General features: G+C 37.6%; 2 protein-coding genes across 3 annotated transcripts in view; one reads left to right on the forward strand and one right to left on the reverse strand.

The window, feature by feature from the left end:
• The window catches only part of RPF1 (ribosome production factor 1 homolog), a 1,036,037-nt gene that overhangs the window by 129,624 nt on the left and 883,071 nt on the right, over positions 1–23,342 (forward strand). The gene's annotated exons all lie outside the window — the stretch shown is intronic.
• SSX2IP (SSX family member 2 interacting protein) overlaps positions 1–23,342 on the reverse strand; it is a 45,128-nt gene that overhangs the window by 7,364 nt on the left and 14,422 nt on the right. The window contains exons 2-10 of the mRNA XM_049771248.1: positions 15,110–15,228; positions 14,153–14,322; positions 13,564–13,776; positions 10,388–10,498; positions 9,569–9,704; positions 7,294–7,369; positions 7,032–7,209; positions 2,647–2,797; positions 178–314 (exon numbers count right to left, since the gene is read on the reverse strand). Of these exons, the coding sequence (XP_049627205.1) occupies positions 178–314; positions 2,647–2,797; positions 7,032–7,209; positions 7,294–7,369; positions 9,569–9,704; positions 10,388–10,498; positions 13,564–13,776; positions 14,153–14,322; positions 15,110–15,140 (1,203 nt within the window). The 5' untranslated portion in view covers positions 15,141–15,228. The remainder of the gene's footprint in view (positions 1–177; positions 315–2,646; positions 2,798–7,031; positions 7,210–7,293; positions 7,370–9,568; positions 9,705–10,387; positions 10,499–13,563; positions 13,777–14,152; positions 14,323–15,109; positions 15,229–23,342) is intronic.

A 23,342-nucleotide genomic window follows, 5' to 3' on the forward strand; every position in this document is an offset into this window, starting at 1 on the left:
ATCAGAAAATGAACTAAGGATTCTCAATTCCCAAGTGCAAGCAAAAAGTTTAATTTAGGTTAAAAAAAAAGTGATAAAACACTTCAAATTATATGAAATTAAAAATGAAAATATAGCAAAATTTAGTAAAATGTTCACATACACAGAGGAGAATTTTCAAAGGTAACTCACACGAACCTGTAAGAGTTGCTGCTGAGTTTTAATCATTTCTTTACATTGCTGAATTTCTAACTCAAGTTTTTCAGTTTCTTGCTCATGGTCTTGTCGCGAGATTACATCTTCTTCATTAAGACATTTTAAGTGTACCTTTGAAGCTAACACAAAACAAATACTTTTATACAGGCTTCACAGCTACCCTTTGATTTATGGTATTCCGAGATATATTTAAAAATGTAAGGTATTACAAGTTTTCTCTCTGTTTGGAACCTAAAAGAGTTTCTAGGATACTTTCTAAAAAACTGTATTTCCTTTATCCTTAAAAAATATCTTACATGGGGTCAAAGAAATAAATAGAACAGCTGTCAGAGTTCTTGCCTTACACACAGTCAACTCAGGTTCAATCCCTGGAACCCCATATAGTTTCACAAGACCCTTCAAAAGAGATCTTAGAAACAGGAGCAAACTGAGAGCATTGCTGGGCATGCTTCCCCCTTAAATAAATTTCATAAGCTATTACAAAAACTAAATTTATATAATGTCACTGAAAAAAAGTTAAAAGTAAAAAAGTCTAATGAGTGCATAAGTTAGAAATTCATATTCTTCTTCTCAATGTCCTCACAAGTAGCACTTCTATCATCAACATTTAATTGATAATTAAAAGATTGTTCAAGTCTGAATCTGAATAAAATATGGACAACCCATAATCAGAGAAGAGGAAAAAAGAATTTCTCATTCTTAAGGTAATTTCCCCCTAAAAAATGAATGTAATACAAGATTCTTACTTCCTGGTACTAGTTTTACATACTTTTACATTATTTACAAACAGAAAATGAATGGAATGAATAAAACCTTATATAAACTATGACACCGAGATAACTGCTGATTGCTCTACACTGTAATTAAGGGCAACAGGTACTTAGTGTGATTTTTAAAATTTCAAAATAAATTTTCTTTAAGTTGTCTCATTTAGTAAACAGAAAACTTAATTTTCCTGGTTTAAAATGCATGTAAACTATATTCAACAAACATAAAACTAAGCACATTCATCAACATAGATCTATTTGTTACAGGAAATCGCATCCATCTAAAGTAAGAAAAAGTGTACTATTATGTTAAAACTTTATTTTTAGATGTTTCATCAATGCAGAGAAAAATCTAGAATGTATGTATCAAATTCCTAAATATTATAGGAATAGGCATCTGAATTTTCTAGTTTATATATTTTCATAATTTTTTAGTTGAACATCTTTTTTTCTCCTTTCCCAGCCCCTATGTTCTCTTTATTTAAAAATAATTTTTAAAAGAATCATGAAAAACCTAGATATATACTAGTGTCTAAAATAAAAGGCTAATATCTATGCTATATTTATGATTATTATTTATTTCTAAGAATTCTATAATTTAGAATATATTTTCCTCAAATTGTCATTTACTAAGATATCTTAGTTTAGATTTAATAGTATGCATACTATATATTTAAAAATATAAAATATTGGGGCTAGAATTATAGCACTGTAGGTAGGGTATTTGCCTTGCATGTGGCTGATCCAGGTTCGATCCCTGGCATCCCCATATGGTTCCCTGAGCCTGCCAGGAATAATTTCTCAGAGCAGAGCCAGGAGTAACCTGAGCGCCACCTGGTGTAAACCAAAGATATATATATAATATATATATAATATACACATATATGTATATACATATTTTATATATTTATATAAATACATATATTTGCACTTAAATACACACATATTATATATACAAATATACATATATAACTATTAAGAATATATCCATATAGAGCTATTTATACAGAAGTATCAATAACAAATGGCTATTAATTTTTATTTTTGTTTGTTTTTGGGTCACACCTGACAGTGTTCAGGGATTACTCCTGGCTCTGGGCTCAGAAATTGCCCCTGGCAGGTCGGGGGACCATATGAGATGCTGGGATTTGAATCACCCTCTGTCCTGGGTTGGCCATCCTGGGTTAGCTGCGTGCAAGGCAAATGCCCTAGTGCTGTGCTACCTCTCCGACCCCTAGTTAAGTTTTAATTAAAACTCAGTTCACTTGTCTTAATTGTATATCACAAATAGATAAGTGATCCTCTTTTCAAAAATTCACTCAAAGCAAACTGTACTTGATCTCAGACTCCAATCTTACAGAAATAGGTTGAATCTTAATTTTTTGACTTTTTTGGTTTTGGGCCACACTTGGCAGTGTTCAGGAATCCTTCAGCTGTGCTCAGGGAATCATTATATGTGGTACTACAGATCAAACTTGAGTCAGCCATATGCAAGGCAAGTGCATTACCTACTGTACTATCTTTGCACCCTAAACCTTGCTTTTCAAAACACCAAAAAAAAAAAAAAAAAAGCCAAAGAACTTTTTAGGTTTGTGCTCATAACAAAGCTTTCCAACTCTACTAAAAACAAAGTATGATGCTGAAGGTTCATCCTTCACTTGGCAGGCATTTAGGCTATATATACCTTGATTGTCAAGTTTTTCTACATGACTTTTCAAAATTCTCCACTGTTTTCTGATGCTGTTTGTTAGCTGTTCTCTCACAGTTTCACACGAAAGGTCCCAAATACTCTCTCTATTCAGTTCTCCAGCTTCTTCTTCAACATCAGAGAGAACCTACAAATAAGAACAGAAGAAAATGGTATTTTAAGATGTTTGCTACTAACTCAGTAACTTTCAGACTGATTGAGATGCTCTCTGAGTAAAACCTTAACTATAAGACCCAATAATTAAGATAAGTATCTTGATTAAATAATATCTCAAGGCCAGAGATCTATGAGCTCGGCAACAGAGCACTAGAATTGCCATATGTGGGGTTCTGGCTTGATTCCTCAGCACTGCAAAAGGAAAAACAACACTGAAGCTAAACATTCCTCATTTCAGGTCTCTTCAAATCTAAAATTGAATATGAATATCATCAGTGACAAGAATCATGAGAAAATTGAAAAGTATGAGAAAACTTGACTTACTTCCTAATGCGTTGAATGCTAATACATCTAGATTCTCATGTCATGTTCCCATGTGGAGAAATGGGAGCTTAGTGAAGGAACTTGCCCAATGTCACACAGACAGAGGCAGAACTGAAATTTAAAACTGGGATATATGAGTGTTCCTATAAAAATAATTATCTAATAATCTCCAAGGAAAAAGGAACTGTTCTATCTGTTCATTTTATTCTCAATAATAATTTAAAAAAACTGGAGATTGCTTTTCTTTATGTCCTACTAAGACCAAGAAAATGTAATAACCTTATTTTAACCTATCACAGTACTGGCTCCAAATAATACAACACAGAAATAAGACTGAAATATATTATATACATAATACTTATGCATCTATATAAAATACATTTTATTATCAGACACTAGGAAATATGCTTAATATAAAATATATAAATATATAAAATATACTTAATATAAAAATAGTATCTTACTTGGAAAAAAATAAGAAATCAGAGAGAAAGGAAGGCTGGGCTGGAAAATGCATTTGGTGAAGAGTGAATGCTTTGTATGAGTCAACCTTGGTTTGAACTCTGGTACCACATGGTCCCCTAAACACCCGCAAATGCACTTATGTGGTCCCCTGAACATCTTTTTGGCCATACAGAGCCTGAGCAGCACTGCATTCTTGAATATTAATAGCCAACAGCCAGTCTGGGTTGGCTACTTATTACCAGGCAGGCCTCTGTCGTCCCCAGCATCCTTAGCACTCTTAGATACCCTAAAACCCACCAAAAAGAAAAGGGGACATGTGAAAAAGATGCAGATGCAGCATGAACACAAGACTGGCTGAATTTAAAGAATGGGATCAATCACTCAGGCCAGCCAGGGCTGACAAGGTCAAGTCCACTCAGCAGAATGGGTGATGCCCTTGCTTGGTGGGATCCATCAAGACTGTTGTCGCAATCAATTCTCCAGAGCTATTTGTTCATGTCTCTTCCAAGAAATGCCATCTTTTCTCTCTGCATGTTTCCTTCTGTGAAACTGGGCTTGAGACTCTCTGGTAGGGGCCACACTCTGCACTTCTCTGAATCTTAAAAGCGTATCAGAATACTACAAATACAACCTCTATGGAAAGCGATATGGAGATTCCTTCAAAAACCGGAAATTGAGCTCCCATTTGACCCAGCTATTCCACTCCTAGGGATATACCCTAGGAACACAAGAATACAATACAAAAACCCCTTCCTCACACCTATATTTATTGCAGCACTATTCACAATAGCCAGGCTCTGGAAACAACCAAGATGCCCTTCAACAGACGAATGGCTAAAGAAATTGTGGTATATATACACAATGGAATATTATGCAGCCGTCAGGAGAGATGGAGTCATGAAATTTTCCTATACATGGATATACATGGAATCTATATGCTGAGTGAAATAAGTCAGAGGGAGAGAGATAGACGCAGAATAGTCTTACTCATCTATGGGTTTTATGAAAAATAAAAGTCATTTTGGGCCCGGAGAGATAGCACAGTGGCGTTTGCCTTGCAAGCATCCTATTTAGGACCAAAGGTGGTTGGTTCGAATGCCGGTGTCCCATATGGTCCCCCGTGCCTGCCAAGAGCTATTTCTGAGCAGACAGCCAGGAGTAATCCCTGAGCATCGCCGGGTGTGGCTCAAAAACCAAAAACTTAAAAAAAAAAGGTCATTTTTGCAATAATCCTTAGAGACAATGAGAGGAGGGCTGGAACTTCCAGCTCACTTCATGAAGCTCACCACAAAAAGTGGTGAGTGCAGTTACAGAAATAACTACACTGAGAACTACCATAATCATGTGAATGAATGAGGGAATTGGAAAGCCTGCCTGGAGTACAGGTGGGGGGTGGGGTGGGATGGAGGGAGATTTGGGACATTGGTAGTGGGAATGTTGCACTGGTGAAGGGGGGTGTTCTTTACATGACTAAAACCTAGTCACAATCATATTTGTAATCAAGATGTTTAAATTAAAAAAAAAGAATGCTACAAAAACACTTTTTTTCTTCTTCAAATGTTACTCATTTCTCAGATTGAATATGAATGAATTCTAAAACCACAACTTTAAATATAGTTGAGCTGGATTATAAATATATTTTAAAAAATGGCTACAATCAAGTAAGTGATTGCAAAATAAATAACCTGGATGCAACCTAATTGCTTCTAAGGCATTCAAAGTTATATCTTAGCCTTGTTATGATGGTCCACAGCTTTCTTTGAAAAAGACACTGGTGGGTTAACTTTAATTTCTAAGAGACAAAGGGACCTAGAAAAAATATCTTTTAGAAGTACGATCAGTGAATTAACAAAGCAATTCAAATTTCGGGCCCAGAATTTCTTGCCTGGTTCAGCATTGCTTCTCCTCAGCAATATTGGGTGTGGTGTGGTGGACCTTGAGCTGAGCACTACACTATTAAGCCTACCATGCTGGACCCAGCACCACTGGCAAAATCTAGCCCGTCAGTACAGCCGGATGTGGATCCAGCTTTTCTTGGTTTTGAGGTCACACCTGACATGTTTTGAGCTAATCCTGGCTATGCACTCAAGGATCATTCCTGGTCAGAGTGTAGAATAATTTAAGGTGCCAGGGACTAACCCTGGGTAGGTCTCATGTAAGGCAAGCACCATACTATCTCTCCAGCCTTGAAACCTATTTTGTAAAGAAGGATATATTGAAGAATCTACTACTTTTTCAAGGATTTATTTTAGTCTTGGGGCCACACCTGCCACATACTTAGAGAGTACTCCCAGGAATATCTGCAGTCCACCTGGTGGCCAAATTGAAGTTGGAATTCACAAGGGCAGAGCACGCACTCCAGCCCTCTACTCCATCTCCCTGGCCCAAGACTACTCTTTAATTTAAACATCTGAAATGTGAATTTCACAGTAAATAATCTACTGGCTGAATAGCAGAAGGAAAATGGGGAGGAGGAGAATAATAGTGGTAAAATTAATCATTTGAGAAAATAATCTTTGATACCTATCTACTTTTGCTAACTAAAATCTAGAGATGAGTTAGTAAAGGACTGGAAGACCAAATAAACTGCTGTTTATAAGCTACCCAGTCTCTGTGCATTACAAAGGCATTAGAATTAGGGGGAAAAAAAGGAAATATTTGCCAAAAATTTTAGGACTTCTTTTCCGGGACTAGAATATATTATAAATATAAACATATTTATGGAGTAAATGCTTATTTGGTTCCCAGTTTATAAAAATTTCACTTCCTGAAATAAGGGCCTATTTAAGGATATAACCATAAGTTTTTTAAAAAACTAGTTTAAGGAGCCGGAGCAGTGGTGCAGGGTGTAAGGCCTTGAGCACACTAGCCTAGGACAGACCATTTGATCCCCCAGCATCCCTTATGGTCACCCAGACCAGGAGCGACTTCTGAGTGCATAGCCAGGAGTAAACCCCTTAGCATCACCCTTGTGGCCAAAAAACACAAAACAAAACAACAACAAAAAACTGGTTTAAAGCAGAAAATCTGACACAAGACAGATTTAAGTCTTGATATCAGAGTCCTCATCCATAAAATGTATCCCAGTTTGTCTATAAAGTGGGGATGATTATAATACCAAATGCATAAAATTATAACAATGAAAGGAGACACTGCTTATCATATACCTGAAACAAATAACATTCCCAGAAGATAAATCCTTTCATTTCCAAGGGCATGTCTAGAAATATATAGGAATGTAGGGGCTGTACAGTGCTGGAGGAAGGATTTGTGTATGCAGAGGCCATAGGACTAAGTCCCTGACCTAGAATAGCAGGAATACCACTGCAAGTGCTTATCTAGTATTTACCTACCTAATGTTTTATTTGTGCTCATTACCAATCTAAAACTGTAGTAGAAAGGAAAGAGCCACTTACTGTTCCTGAACTATCATCAGCTCTTTCTCTAGGTTTCTGCTTTTGGGGAGAAAGAAGAGAAATCATTTCCTTTTTCATTTGCTGAAGAACCTTCTTAAGTTCAGCATTTTCCATTAGGATTTGTTTCTGACGATATTCATAATCATTCAAGAGAATTTTGTACATTTCATCTTCATTCCTGAGGAAGAAAACTGTCAGTATGAATATGCAGTACAGGGAGACACACCTGATTACATACCTGATTTAATATGCAGAAGTTTACCTGGCTTCAGTCTTATCTGTCCTCCAGGAGCCCCTTTTTCCATCAGGTCTTCCCACATAATTGAGAACTTCCATAGCTACAAATGAGAAAATGTAAAAGCGACTGTTATCAGGCACAAAGAAGTGTTCAAAAATCCTAACATGTTGTTCACACATTAAGAAGATAACTTAGCCTGGTATGTAAAACGGAGTAAGGACACAAATAGTCCAGGTTTTAAGTCCTAGTTCCATCACTTGAAACATTAAGATTTTGATACGTGACTTATCAAAAGTCTGTGGTTTCCCTCATCTTTGTGGTGGGACAACAAAAGTATTGACCAATGAGTTTTTGTGAAGAATAGTATGAAGGTATTTAACTTATCTGTAATGTTATTTGTCACCATTAATATCAATTTTATCACCAGGAATTGGCAACCATGGTTTGCAGATGGGCTACCTGATTTTATGTATACAGTTTTATAAGAAATTATTCAGAGCAACTGGTTCAGATATCATCGATGACTAGTTCTGTGCTACAATGGCAGGTTTTAGTAATTGTGACAAAACACCCACAACTATGAAAATAATTACGTTTTGGAACTTGACAGAAGTTTACCAAGTCCTGGATTGTCACTAGCATGAAATGAATCAACAGGATAAATGGTTCCCTACCCCAGATGGACATTCCTGGAAAGAGTTGGCAGAAAAATAAGTGGGATGAGATAAGACATTGTAATTTTAGAGAATTTAAAATCGCTCCTAACTGGGTTTAGATCAGGAAATACAGGACACCCCACAATTTAAGTGCTCTTTTGCTAGAGTTGAATCTTTAATAAATGTCTGTTGGTTTTTATATTTGCAGCATGTCACCCTACTTACTAATTTTATTATGTTCTAAAAAATGATCACAGGGTTAATTAACCTTAAAAAATAACTGCATGAAATATAAGATTTTTTTTAATTCGGTATTTTGAGTTTTGGTACTACAAAGTACCAAAAGATTTCCAATTTTGCCTTCGTCTATTATTACCTCAGTTTCCAGTAACGTTTGAAATAAAAGATTTGAATAACTAAAGTAACAGCTTTGTTGCACAGAATGACAAGGATGCAATCAACACTGAACAGCTTGCAGGCAGTGTTGAGCCAACCACGTGACAGGATCTAACATCTGTTTATCAGCTGTCATGTGCAAGTCTAAGTACAGTTTAGAAAAGAGTTTAAAGGTAACACTATGTGCAGAAGGTAGAATGCTGGTGAGACCACTGGATCCCTCTTCACAAAATAAATGCATAGATCTCTTATTCCTTGTCTTATTTGCCTAGCAAAACCGTAGTGTACATAGATCTACTTCTGTGTTTGTGAGTCTATCTCAATTTCTTTTTCTTTTTTTTCCTTCTCTCCTTTTTGGGTTTTGAGCTACACCCAGCGACATTCAGGGATTATTTCTGGCTCTGCACTCAGAAATCACTCTTGGCAGGTTTCCGGGACCATATGGGATGCTAGGGATCAAATCCAGGTCAGCCATATTCAAGGCAAACGTCTTACTCATTGTGCTATTGCTCTGGTCCTAACTCACTAGTGTTATATACAAATTAATTTTTAGCAGAATGCTTTTAAAAAAGGATTGAGATGACTCAAAGAGTGGAGCACATGCTCTGCATGCGAGAGTCCCAAGTTCAACCCCCAGCACCTTATGATCCCCCTAGGTACCATTAAAGTGACCCCTTGAGTATCAAGCAATGAGTAGCCCCTGAGCACCTCTAGGAATGGCCCCAAACAAAAAAGGAATCCTTGAAAAAAGTCTACTGATGCAAATACAGGCATACTTTCAACAGTCCTTTCTCTTGACTAGTTGGTTTAAATTTATTTAAAGGCTCTCAAACTGACAATTCTGATTTGGCCTGACAAACAATTATAGAAAGATCGCTTTCAGATTTTTGGCACTCTCATTTCTTGACTAAAAACAGAGGAAAATGTCACCAGGCTTAGTTTCTCTCTGTGGATGAATCCTATACTTAAAAGTTTAAAAATAAAGATAATTTTTTCTGTAACTAATGAAGCAAAATCAGTATTTTTATTACCTTTGCTATCTTATCTCTCTTTTTTGGGGGGGTTCTTTTTGGGTCACACCTGGCAGCGCTCAGGGGTTACTCCTGGCACTACACTCAGAAGTCACCCCTGGCAGGTTAAGGGGACCATATGGGACGCCGGGATTCAAACCACCGTCCTTCTGCATGCAAGACAAATGTCCTACCTCCATGCTATCTCTCCGGCCCCCTATCTTATCTCTTTCTTACCTATTTTTTTATCCTTCTTGTTCATAACAAGTTGATGGAGACGTTCCTTTAGTTTATTGTATTCACGCTCTTTTCTCTTCATATCATGATTATACTGAGTAGCTCGACTTGCAATGATATTTTGTAATTTTTGAACCTAAAAAGCATTTTCCATCAAATTAGAATTTTTAGTTTAAAACCAGCTTATGTTTACTAATTCCAAGAAAACATAAATTGCAGCATTCATTTAATCTCATAAAATTGTTTCAAAATCTGGGAATGGAGCAATAGCACAGCAGTAGGACATTTGTCTTGCACATGGATGACTAGTCCTTGCACTAAGACAGACCCAGGTTCAATTCCCAGCATCCCATATGACCCCCGTGCCTTGAAATTGAGCATCACAAGCTATGGTTGAAACATATAAAGATAAATTCCGGGGCCCGGGAAGGTGGCACTAGAGGTAAGGTGTCTGCCTTGCAAGCGCTAGCATAGGACGGAGAGCGGTTCGATCCCACGATGTCCCATATGGTCCCCCCAAGCCAGGCACAATTTCTGAGTGCATAGCCAGGAGTAACCCCTGAGCGTCAAATGGGTGTGGCCCAAAAACAAACAAACAAACAAAAGATAAATTCCAACTGGAAGGAAATGAAGGGATGGCAAGGGGGAATGGGGTTCTTATCTTAGTTAAATGTGGTACAATACTGCACACACCATACCAATTGAACATGGACATAAAATAAGTCATTCTTTCTTGTTTCAATGTCAAGTAATTCTTACAGGTACCACAAATTACAGCAATAACAACAATTACTTTTTTGACAATAGCTGACACCTTACCTCATCTTTCTCATTTTTTAATAGTTGATGCAAATTTCTGTTCTTGCATTGTAACTGTCTGTCTCTTTCTTGTAGCCCATTCACTTCTCTCCTGGAGGTTTCCAATTGTTCCTAAAATGGTCATATTTAATTCTGGTTAAAATTAACAAAGGACTCAGAGCAATTTGATTCTTAAGAAATTAGTAAAACATTATACATACTAGGGTTTCTAGCTAAAATTAAAGTTTAAAGGCATTCAAATTTTCTTTAAAGCAATATTATAAACTCAATACTACAAAAAGTTATAAAATTCATTTTAAAGTTAAATATTAAATTCTACTTAATTTAAACACAAAATGTTTTCAGTTATATAGAAGAAACTTTAGAAAGAGTAGGGACTCCTTTACATATTCCAGTGAAAAAATTTCTTCTTTATACTATGAATACTTCTATAGCATACTACTCTTTATGAATAAGCCAAAGCAAGATGTGGAGCTATGTCTGAAGAGTAAGCATAACCAAAATACTGGAATACTTTGAGGTTTAGAGGGCAGAACTCGGGTTGAAAAGAGACCACTGAGGTTAAGGTAAATATTTGCCTCATATGTCATTTGTATGTCAAGCCCTGTTTGATCCCCAGTGTCCCATTAAGAGTGACTGTGAACATTGAGCTTGGTGTGACCACCAAGCCCAACCCCTACACCCACAAAAGAGAATAGAACTATAAAGCATGCCTCCTGCTTTCCATAGCATTTGGTAAACTCTCTAGGATGAACTGCTGAAATCAGCAGAGGGTAAGAGGTTTACAGTCAGTTCATGCCACACATCTTAAGAACTGTGTTAAGTTTCACAGGAGATCACTGGAGTATTTTTATAAAATCTGTACCTCAATGTGTATGTGTGCAGAAGGGCTGGGTTTGATCCCTGCAACACAAATAACACTAGGAACGATCTCCAAGGCACTGTACCAGGAGAAGGCCCTGAGCACCATGGGGGTGGCTCATAAACAAAAATAAAACAAAATCCCCTTACTTTTATAAAATACAAAAGTCACTCAAATTATATCATGGCTGACTGTAAGCAATAATTTACATAATATCAATATATATGTATATCAAGAAAAATTTTAAAAAGGGGGAGTATAATTTGTATATAATGCCAAAGTTGACACAATTTTTGGCACCCTCCTCTTTGAGTATATAACACTACCTACCATGCCAACTATTTGACATGGCTGAACTTAAGCGACTTGAGATTTTGAAGTGGTTATTACTACTACTATACTACTGTACAACTGTCATTACTACTATAATCTGTTTTAAAGAGTGGAGTAGGAAGAAGAAAGGAAAAAATACAGGCGTGACCAAAGAGACCAAAAACTATAAGAAAACCAATCTCCTGAGATCCAAAGACTTTTATTTTCATAAATGAGGAAACCCAATATGGAACTGTATCTTTAAAAAATATTGCTTTAAATATTTACATCTTTCATGTAATATGTACCCCAGTATAATTCCCTAACACAGTGGTTTTTTTAATATCTTTCTTTTCTTTCCAAGGAATTTATTTTTGGTTTTTGGGCCACACCAGTGACGCTCGGGGGTTACTCCTGGCTATGCACCCAGAAATTGCTCCTGGCTTGGGGGACCATATGGGACTCAGGGGGATCGAACCGCAGTCCGTCCTAGGTTAGCACATGCAAGGCACACGCCCTACCACTTGTGCCACCACTCTGCCCACCCCAAGGAATTATTTTTTAAGGAAAATACTTTATAAGGTAAAGAAAAAAAGTAGTGCCTGTTTTTAAGTAGATAAAAATATTTCTTCCTGGGCTGGAGATATAGTACACAGGTAGGGCACTTGCCTTGCATGCAGCTAACCTGTATGGTCTCCAGAGCCCTATCAGGAGTGATATCTGAATACAGAGCCAGGAGTAAGCCTTAAACATAGCTGGTGTAGCCCTTAAAAAACAAACAAAAATTCCTTTGTTCAGAGAAGCAAGCAAGTTTAGAAAAGCATTCTTCTAGAGTCTTCTCTAGAGCCCCAGAGATTTCTAGAATTTAAAAATCATTTGGCCTGCTTTCATTACTGAGCTTCAGCAAAGGTAGAGGAGCCCTAAATATGTTTCTGTGGAGCCAGGATGTGACTTAGTAGTAAAGTCCATGCCTTGCATAGATAAAATCTGGAATTGATTCCTCATTATTGCAAAAATGAAAAATATACACATACATATATGCACATATTTCAATTAACTAAGGTGATCTCTCTCACACACACAATAAATTATTTTGAGTTTACCAGCTACCTACTGTATTAAACAAGAAATGGGTTAGAGAAACCTCACTTGGGCCAGACTAATATAGTACAGCGGGTAGGGCATTTGCCTTGCATATGGCTAGCCCAGGTTTGATCCCAATGTGGTCCCCTGAGCCTGCCAGGAGTGATACCTGTATGCAAAGCTGGGAGTACCCCTTGAACACTCTCAGGTGTGATGGAAAAAAAAAAATCCTTACTTACCTTTAATCAATTAAAAGTACAACCTACTCTTGTTCTACAAATTAGCTAGTCATAAAACAGAATTAATAAAATCAATGCCATCAATATAGATCTTAGAATACAGTAAAAAATGATTTGCACAAAATAAAGTTCACTTTTACTTACCACTCTTAAGAACCCTAAAAACTGTTTGATGTGAAAACTTTAGTATCAAATGTAGATACTCCTCGCTTAACGACCTACCTGTTTAGCGACTGCTCGCACTTACTACCATCTCTTCACCATTATTTTATTTTAAATATCCTTTTTCCATCTTATACACTTTTCATGTGTACAAGATGGAAAAAGGATATTTAAAGTAAAATATAGTACAGTACTGTGGTTTTTGGTGCTTTAATGTACCTACTTTACTAACTTTATGTTCTGTAATCATTGCAGTACTGTGTGTAAATTACACAACCTATGCAAACTAAAACAGGTGAAAGTTTTCAGTTTGATCTTTCTCATTATTTTACTTAATCAGGATACTGTATTGTCAAGTACTATGCATATACTGTACTACTGTATACAGTACATGCAGTTCCTTACTTAACGACCAATTCGCTTAACAACCAAGTTTTTGAAATGGAACTTGGTCATTAAGTGAGGAGTATCTGTAACATAATGGGATTAAAACAGATCAATGTTTATTGCACTCTTACCTTAAGTTTTGCATAGCAGTTCTGCAGATGATCCATGTCACTTCCCAGTTTCAGATTTTGTGTTTCCACATTTTCCTGAGCTAGAAGGTTTTTGCGCTGAAGTACAAGTAGCTCATTCATACAATTTAAAACAGCAACTATATTTAATTCTCTCTTTGACTCTTTATTTTTGGAGTCTTCATATAATGAAGGAAACCCAAAGGTAGTCAATTCCTAATAGGAAAAAAATGTTTACTAGTAGTTAGTTACCATAAGCCTTAATAAAGAAACTAAAGGGAGCAATCTTTACTCAAGAGATTATACTGAAAATGGAAAGTACCCCCCAAAACAAAGCCTATGCTATCTCTGATGACTGAGAAGTCATAGCAGGATTAGGGAGGGTCTTCAAGGGGCAAAAGATCTCTAGTATATAAGGACACAGACTTGTTACAGTCAATTTCCCTTCAGTGATTTCTAAAGGTCTTGGCCAATTTATTGTCCCAAGCCCAAAAGGAACAATACTCTTGTGCTTGACATGTATTTTTTCATACCTTTGATGTGTTTTATTATTTGACATATGCCAATGCTTCCTGAAAAAAAATTTTATTACCTGATCAAGATAGGAGATACTTTGTTCAATATTCTCTTCTGTGCAGAAGGCACTAAAAAAACTGTGCACATTTTTTGATAAAGGTATTGAAGAACATAGCACTTGCTGTGAGTATAAACTTGATGGAGACATCTTTGTTTCTGAGGTATTTTGAAAGATATATTTACTTTCTGGAAGAATCAATAAAAGGCATTTATATAAATAAGTTATAAAATTTTATGCAAGCAAATAATCTTTATTACCATGGTTTACATATTCTATATTTTAAGTTTTATTTTTTCAAATTAAGACAAAGCTGTTTTGGATAAAAATTATGTTCTTTTGGGCTGGAGTGATAGGACAGTGGGTAAGGTGCTTGCATTACAGGTAGCTAACCTCAGGTTTGAGCCAGGAAAAGATTTGCCCCCCCACCCCAAAACCAATACATTTCATTCAATATCATAAAACTATAGAGGCATTCTTAGTAGGCATGTTAATGCTATAATTTATCTTAATTTAGTTTTGCTTTATACAAATAAAACTGCTATTATCTCAAAGTTTGTATTTAAAGGATCAGAAATTACTCAATAAATTTGAAGTACATAAACATTCCATAAAAAGTCACATAATCTGGGGCCAGAGCAATAGCACAGCTGTAGGGCCTTTGCCTTGCACATGGCTGCCCAGGATGGATCTGGGTTCGATCCCTGTCGTCCCATAAGGTCCCCTGAGCCAGAAGCAATTTCTGAGCAGATAGCCAGGAGTAACCCCTGAGCGTCACCAGGTGTGGCCCCAAAATAAAAAACAACAAAAGTCACATAATCTATAATTCATATAAAATATTAACCTCACTAGTTATGGCGCGATTCTTAACTCTACTTGATATTATTCAGATGCAAGTTTTTAAATTATTATGCCTCTAAAATAAACCTCCTTTCCATTGTTGCTTTAGCTATGCCCTGTTATCTGAAGTCTGACCTGGATCTGTAAGAGTCATGCAATCTCCCATAGCAATCGCCAGAGCCAGGCACCTGAGGAACCAGTTCAGCAGTGAAGCATTTGGTCCAGTTATCGTCACTCTTCTATGTGGGCATATCCTTAAAAAACAAGCCACAGAATAACATTATCTAATTAAAATTATGAAAGCAAATATGAAACCTATATTGTAGACCAGAATAGTGGGGTTAAGGCACTTGTCTTGCACATGGCCAACTCAGGCTCACCCTGGCAACACATATGCTTCCAAGAACCACCAGGAATAATCCCTGAGCACGGCAAGGAAAACTACACTTGGTATAGTATTCAGAGATTTGAATATTGTTCAGAGTTGGTTGTATGTAGACCAGAGCAATAATACAGTGGGTAGGGCATTTGCTTTGCATGCAGCAGACCTGGGTTCAGTCCCTAGCACCCACCCATATAGTTTCCCTGGGCAGTATAAGAAGTAATTCTTGAGTACAGAGCCAGGAATAACCCCTGAACATCATTGGGTATGGCACAAAATAAAACTAAAATAGTCAGTTGTAGGCGTGTGTGTGTGTGTGTGTGTGTGTGTGTGTGTGTGTGTGTGTGTGTGTGTGTGGTATAAGGAACAGCTTGCAGATTTTTTTGGGCAACTATATGTGGTGCTAGGGACAGAACTGGGATCACTTGCATATATGACAAGCACCTTAAATCTTGTAGTATTGCTCCAGCACCAGAAAATATATCAATCCAGAAATCCCTCTTTTAAATCACATCTTAAAGGCTGAAGAGATAGTATAGAGGGCATGCCTTGTATGGGCTAACCTGGATTTAATCCTCAGCACCATATAAATCCACATAGTCCTGCCAGGCGTGATCCCTGAGCACAGAGTCAAGAGTAAGCCCCGAGTACCATTGTCCGGCTCCAGAACAAACTAAAAATTATATTCTAATGAAAACAATGAGTTAAACAAGGATTTATCTATAACCTAGTCTTAATTTTTTTTTCTTTTTTGGGCCACATCTAATGACACTCAGGGGTTACTCCTGGCTATGCGCTCAGAAATCGCTCCTGGCTTGGGGGACCATTGGGACACCGGAGATGGAACTGAGATCCATCCTGGGTCAGCCACGTGCAAGGCAAGTGCTCCACCGCCGCACAACGCTCCAGTCCTAGTCTTAATATTATTTTTAAAACAGGAAACAAATTGTAGACTCTGTAGTAAGAAGCTAGCTAAGTAAATGGCATATTTATACAACACTGCAACCTTTAAGCACAAGCACGTAGATTAGAGTTCTCAAAAAATACTTTAAAAGCCAGAAAGAAGAAGGAACATGCAATCTCATTAGCCCACTATCTATGTTTTCCTATTTCCACAGAGAATAAAGAAAATCATATCCTCATAATAAAAGTCAAATGAAACTATGTAAGTACCTAGGAATTGCTTTCAAGGTCAGGGATAGTGAAAGGGGTGGAGTCTGCAGACAGCAAGACAGCTGAACAAGTGCCAAGGCTGTGCAGCTGCTTCTCAGCTAAAATAAAACAGACAAAAAAAAAAAAAGAGGCCCCATGTCACAATATATCTGCAATCTTTTTTAGTTTTGTTTTTGGGTCTCATCTAGTGTTGCTCAAGGCATACTCCTGTTCAGAGATTACTTCTGTCATGCTTAGGGAACCATATGGAACGCCAGGAATCAAACCCAACTCAGGTAAGGTACAAGGCACGTGCCCTACACATTGGACTATCTCTCCAATCCCGTATCCTCACAATTTTTAAGATGTTAAATTCTGAATTTTTTGTTTGTTTGTTTGTTTTTGGGTCACACCCGGCAGCGCTCAGGGGTTACTCCTGGCTCTGTGCACAGAAATCATTCCTGGCAGGTTCAGGGGACCATATGGGATGCCGGGATTCAATCCAGGGTCCATCCTGGGTCAGATGCATGCAAGGCAAACTGCCCTATCGCTGTGCTATCTCTCCAGTCTCATAAATTCTGGATTTTAAAGTGGAATGTCATCTTTAAAAGTTAGAAGACAAGGGGCCAGAGAGATTGCACAGCGTTAAGACATTTGCCTTGCACACAGCCAACCCAGGAGATGGTGGTTCGATTCCCAGCATCCCATATGGTGCCCAGGGAAGATTTCTGAGCACAAAGACAGGAGTAACTCCTGAGCACAGCCAGATGTGACCCCCCAAAAAAAACAACAACAAAAAAGTTAGAAGACAACTGAAACTTTTTGATTTATTGTTTTAGGAGGTGAAGATATCATAGGAGGGAGATGTCAGAGAACCTTCTACATCTGACTTAAGGGACTACATAGGTTACACAAGTACAATTCTCCAAGTGAACTTGCACTTGAGTGGATTGAGTTACACACCTAAAGCAAGGTGTAACTTGTTTAACAAGTCAAAAAATTAAGTATTTAGTTTAGATCCAGGTTTTGGTGGTTTACATTTGGATCTGAGTATTTAAAAACTGTGCAATGTAGTCACAATATAATTTTAAGATGAACTATGTTATTACATGCTGAGAACAGAGGAAACTCTGATCTCAAGAAGTTAGTAATCTGATGGTAGTGAAAATAGCTAAGATTCAATACTCAGGAGTATCAAGAGTGTAGGTGTACCTATCTGAGACCCACCCATTTTTGGGAGGGGTTTTGGGAACCGGATATTAGGTGTGACCTTACCTGCAAGACCCGGCCCATTTCTGGGAGGGGTCTTGGAATAGGGAAATAAACCCTGGAGCCAGAGGATTAGGGGCTCTGGCCCTTTCGGCCCTGCTGAGCTCTCTGGCTTTAGGGTCTTTGCCTCTTTTGGTCTTGAACCGGGATGGAGGCCAAAGAAAAATGGCTAAAAGGGTTAAAACGCAGGGTAGCCTAGAATGGCTAAATGCTTAAAAGGTTATGAAATAAGCCACACAATAAAGCTAATGCTTCCTAAAGCCTGCCTGTGAGTAAGTAATTTCGCCTTTCACCTGGGCCTAGAACCCGCCGGCTGAATGGGGTTGCGGAGCCACGTGGCCTGGGATGGCAAAAAAAAAAATCCATTGCCATCCACCGCCATCCAGCTCCATCGTTAATTATTTAATGCAAGACAAGAGAACTATAAGCAAAACGAAACAGCATCATCAGAGAGTACTGGATGCGGGGATGGCTGAGAGATGCTAACTTCTGAACTGAGATCTACCAGGATCACTGAATCAACCACAGTGCCAGCCAATAGGCAAGGTAGAGCAAATAAACCGTACAAAGAACCAACATAAAAATTAACTTTGTAGGTGTGTAAAAATATAGAACACCAGTAAGTCTGATGCATATCAAACAAGCATATCTAGTAGGAAGTTGACTTTTCTCAAAAATGGAATGAAAAATCATTAAAGGGAATTAGGCAGGAAAGCAACATGATTTCCCTAAGGCTTTAAAACAAACAAACAAACAAACAAACACCTGATCTCTCTGGCTATTCTGTTCTGTACGTAGAAATGAAGGGCAATAGTAGAAGCTAGAAGAAATCTAGCCACTGCAACAGTTTAGGTAAGAAGATGAGTATTATACTACAGCTAGCTATTTAGAGTAGGAGCAAAGACCCCACTACATAAGGTGTGTGCTCTGGAAACAATAACTTCAGGACAGAAGGAACAAAATTGGGCAAAAAGGGCTGAAAAGACAGTATGGAAGATGAGCACTTTCGTTGTATGCAGCCAATTCTTATTCTATCTATGGTACCGTGTATGGTCTTCTGAGTACCACCAGGAATAATCCCTTTGCACAAACCAAAAACAAACCCCGAGCATCGATAGGTGTTGATGCAAAACTGACCCCCACTGAAGAAATGGGGCAAAAAACATCAATAATTCATCCGTAGGTCATAATAATAATAGCAGCATAGTCATAAGTATAAATGCAGATGACATTTTGTGTCATATGTTATGATGTCATGTACAGAAAGTGATTATCTAGACTAATTTCATCATTTTTCTACTCAAGGGACATGATAAGAGCACTTGGAACCATTTTGTACTTCCCACTGTCCTTATTAAAAAGTTGCCTTCAGGGCTAGCGAGATAGCATGGAGGTAAGGTGTTTGCCTTCCATGCAGAAGGTGGTTCGAATTCTGGCATCCCATATGGTCCCCCGAGCCTGCCAGTAGCTATTTCTGAATGTAGAGCCAGGAGTAACCCCTGAGAGCTGCAGGATGTGACTCCCCCAAAAACAAAAACAAACAAAAACAAACAAAAAGTTGCTTTCAGCAACAGGATAGTAAATTAGGACATTGCAACAGACAACTGAAAACACAAAGGTGAAATATGGATGATCTTACTTTTGGCTTTCAAAGACAGCAGCTAAGTTAGGACCTAAAGAATGTTAGGATCTAAAGTTTGATTTAGAATTAATTTAATTTATAATTATTCCATTTTGAGGCCAGCGCTGCCGGGTGTGACCCAAAAACCAAAAAAAAAAAAAAAACAAAAAAAAAACACACATCTCACAATGTCTGTTTCTGACTGTGCCATCATCCAGTACTATTAATTCATTCCACAAGACAGGAGCTGGGTCTCCTCCACTAGTCTATAAACAGTTCTGGGGGAGGGGGACCTTTATATCCAACTATTACTGAAACATAGCAAGAACTCTGAAATTGTTTATGAAACAAATGGAGCTCCAACTGTGGCCATATTCACCCAGTCTATTCTGCACTTGTACTTTCTTCCTCCGCCTTCTCTATCCAATGAGTCTTTAGCAAAAACCCAACTTGGTCATCCTTACTTCCACCAAAGTGTCCACATAACTAAGTCTTCCACATAATTAATCATTGTTTTCCTTCTTCAAAACAAGACTCTTAAACACATTTGTTGGTTTACCCCAATATTAAGAGAAAAAAAAATCAATGAATATTTGAGCAAATAACCACAATAAACGATCATGTTTACTTCAGCATGCTCATATGAATGAAGGAAAGCAGCAGTCGGGAAAATGTGTCCATTAAAGTACAATGGCTTTTCAGCCTCCAAATCTTTCCTACCACACCTACCAACTGAAAGAAAGCTAAGCAAAATCTTATGCAGTATCCTGATTGCATGATTTCCTATGCACAGTACACTCTTTTTAAGTCTTCTTTTCAAGTTCATTTGAAATTCTAACTTGAGAAGGCATAACTGCCTACCTAATCAGAATCCTAAAACTTAAATTAAGTGTCAGAAAATAGTATTTTCGTAGTAACATCATACCCCATTTGGGTTCTACTTATTGCAGAGCATTTTTTTCAATCTTTGCTACAATCTTACAAATGTAAAGAAACTCCAATGTTAGATTAAGAAAACAAAAATATAACACCAAAGTCTTTACTAGTCCTTAAAATTTATCTTAAAATTTACTAGTCCTTAGAACTTATCTTAAAATTTCTCCATAAAGCATATAAATTTAGTTAGAAGGAAAAAAAAACACCTTTTACTAAAATAATGTTCCAAGATTACTATCTACACATTTCAAGTACCTCTTTCACCATAAACAAAACCATTCTGGTTTTGCACATTAGCACAGAAACATTAAATTCAGTCTCTTGGAAAATCTACTTTTTACAAATTTAAAACCTAAATGATTTCACCCTAAGCAACATGGTTTAATACTATAGCTATCTAACAAAAATAGCTTCTTTATAAGTTACGTCACCCCTATAATAGTCTGAAACTCCAAACATGCTTTTGCCTTCAATACCTACATTTTCTTGTTGAATCCCTCTAGAACTGACAGTAAAGATTAGTGTAGATGTAGAGATAAGGGTCAGACTGAAGGCCAGCAGGGTCCTTCCTCACAAATATGAGCTGAGTTTCTCACCTGTATCAACTGGCTACTCCATCAGGCAGTTGCTGAACTTATTAGCAAATAACCTTTTAGTATAGTATGCCTAGGACATGGATGGCTCTCTAGGAAGGTTTGCAGGGGTCTCAAACTCAATTTACCTGGGGGCCGCAGGAGGCAAAGTCGGGGTGATCCTTGAGTGCAAAGTCAGTATATGTGCTCAGTACCACATGGTTCCCGAACTTTTCACAGACCACAGTGTCCATCAACATCATATTCTCATGTCATGGCACCAATACTTTTGGTTGACAGATGATAGCTAGCAGTGACCATTAGACTACAGAAGCGCTGCCTGGGACAGCCCCAACAGAAAACAAAAAAAATGTGGGGTTTTTCATTAGTAGTGGATGAATAAGATTTCCCATTTGTGAAAATATCAAATATTTCTCTGCTTCAGTACAAGAACGTCTTTAGTAGCTAGCACTCTAGTCATGCAGAGGAAACTTTTCTTTCTGCAGACAATCTGCAACCTATCTCATCTGCTCACATATCCCAGTAAGCAAAATAGATGTGGGCATTACCTTGATGCCCAATCACCAAGAGAACTGGAGAGATCCAGGCCCTGAACAGAAGCAGACTATGCTCTATTGATGAGCACAGATGATGAATTCTAGCTAACCTAACAAAAGGGACTCACCTTCTGGCTCAGTGATAGTCCAAGCTTGGTAAGAAAGAAGCAAGGAAGAATTAGAATTTATATAAAAGTAGATTTTTCTCAAAAACATTGTTCTTATCCTCTTAATTATTTATAACTCAATCAATAAAGTATATGTTCTGGCTTCAAAGTCAATAGCTCATGAAGTTATATAAGGTACTATTCAGATGTACAACACACCACCTGGAATTTTAGTATTATGTATAACATTGTTAACTGGTATGATGCTCAATTAGACTGTTGATTTTTTCTGGGCACTGTCACTTTGGAGAAATGCATGTGTGACTGAAAGACCACCAGACCAAGAGTCAGAAGAGTCAGGACTATTTCCATCTCTCACTCGGACAGATCATAGGCTTTTCAGTTTTCACATCTATAACATTGGGCATTTAAACCAGATATCTTTTAAACAGCTTTAATTTGGAGAAAAATAAAAAGGAAAATATTCAGTTCAAAACTGAAAAAAGAGTTAGTACAGGGGCCTCAAGTACCTGTCTTGCAACCATATATGTGGTCATGAGTTGAAATTCTCAATGTCCCACAAGAACCATACAAGCTTGGTCACTCTACTGTCTTTAGCATTGTTAGCAATTTCCAGCTGCACCACAATCAGGTAGGTATGAGCATGACAGAAGGTGCAATCCTCAAGTACCAAGACTAAGATGTGTGACTGACATAGGCAGGAGTGGGCACTCTGACAAGCACATGCTGGCACCACACCAGAGCCTGTACACCTTGCATAAGAATACCAGCCCCAGACAGACTCTGCTGGGCCCCTTAAGCTCGGCAGACATTTTGGAGCTTCCCTGGGCTTGCTTCAACCTGGGAACTTTGATCTTGATAATGCGTATTAGAAATGAAAAGGGGGAGATCACTACAGATACTGCAGAGATTCAAAGGGTATTCAGAGAATACTTTGAGAAACTCTATGCCACTAAATATGAGAACCTGGACGAAATGGATACATTTTTGAACTCATATAACCTTCCACAGTTGAATAAAGAAGATGTAGCATATCTAAACACCCCCATCACTATTGAGGAAATTAAAACTGTAATGAAAAATTTGCCCAAAAACAAAAGCCCAGGCCCTGATGGATTCACGAATGAATTCTTTCAAACCTTTTAAGAGAAACTACTACCAATCCTAGCCAGGCTCTTTTATGAAATCGAAAAAACAGGAACACTTCGAAATAGCTTTTATGAAGCCAACATCACCTTAATACCAAAACCTGATAGAGATGCTGCCAAAAAAAAGAAAATGACAGACCAATATCCCTGATGAACACAGATGCAAAGATCCTCAACAAAATCCTGGCGAACAGGATCCAGTGCCTCATCAAGAAGATCATTCACTTTGATCAAGTAGGTTTCATCCCAGGAATGCAAGGCTGGTTTAACATCCGTAAATCTATCAACATAATACACAACATAAACAACAAGAAAAATAAAAATCACATGGTCATATCAATAGATGCAGAAAAAGCATTTGATAAGGTCCAACACCCATTCTTGATCAAAACTCTCAGCAAGATAGGAATAAAAGGAACCTTTCTCAATATAGTTAAAGCCATCTAACAGAAACCAGTGGCAAATATTATCCTCAATGAAGATAAACTACAACCCTTCCCTCTAAATTCTGGTACAAGACAAGGCTGTCCTCTCACACCACTCGTGTTCAACATAGTACTGAAATTACTGGCTATAGTGATTAGGCAAGAAAAAGGTATCAAG

Source organism: Suncus etruscus, chromosome 4, assembly GCF_024139225.1.
Source record: "Suncus etruscus isolate mSunEtr1 chromosome 4, mSunEtr1.pri.cur, whole genome shotgun sequence".
Taxonomy (NCBI): domain Eukaryota; kingdom Metazoa; phylum Chordata; class Mammalia; order Eulipotyphla; family Soricidae; genus Suncus; species Suncus etruscus.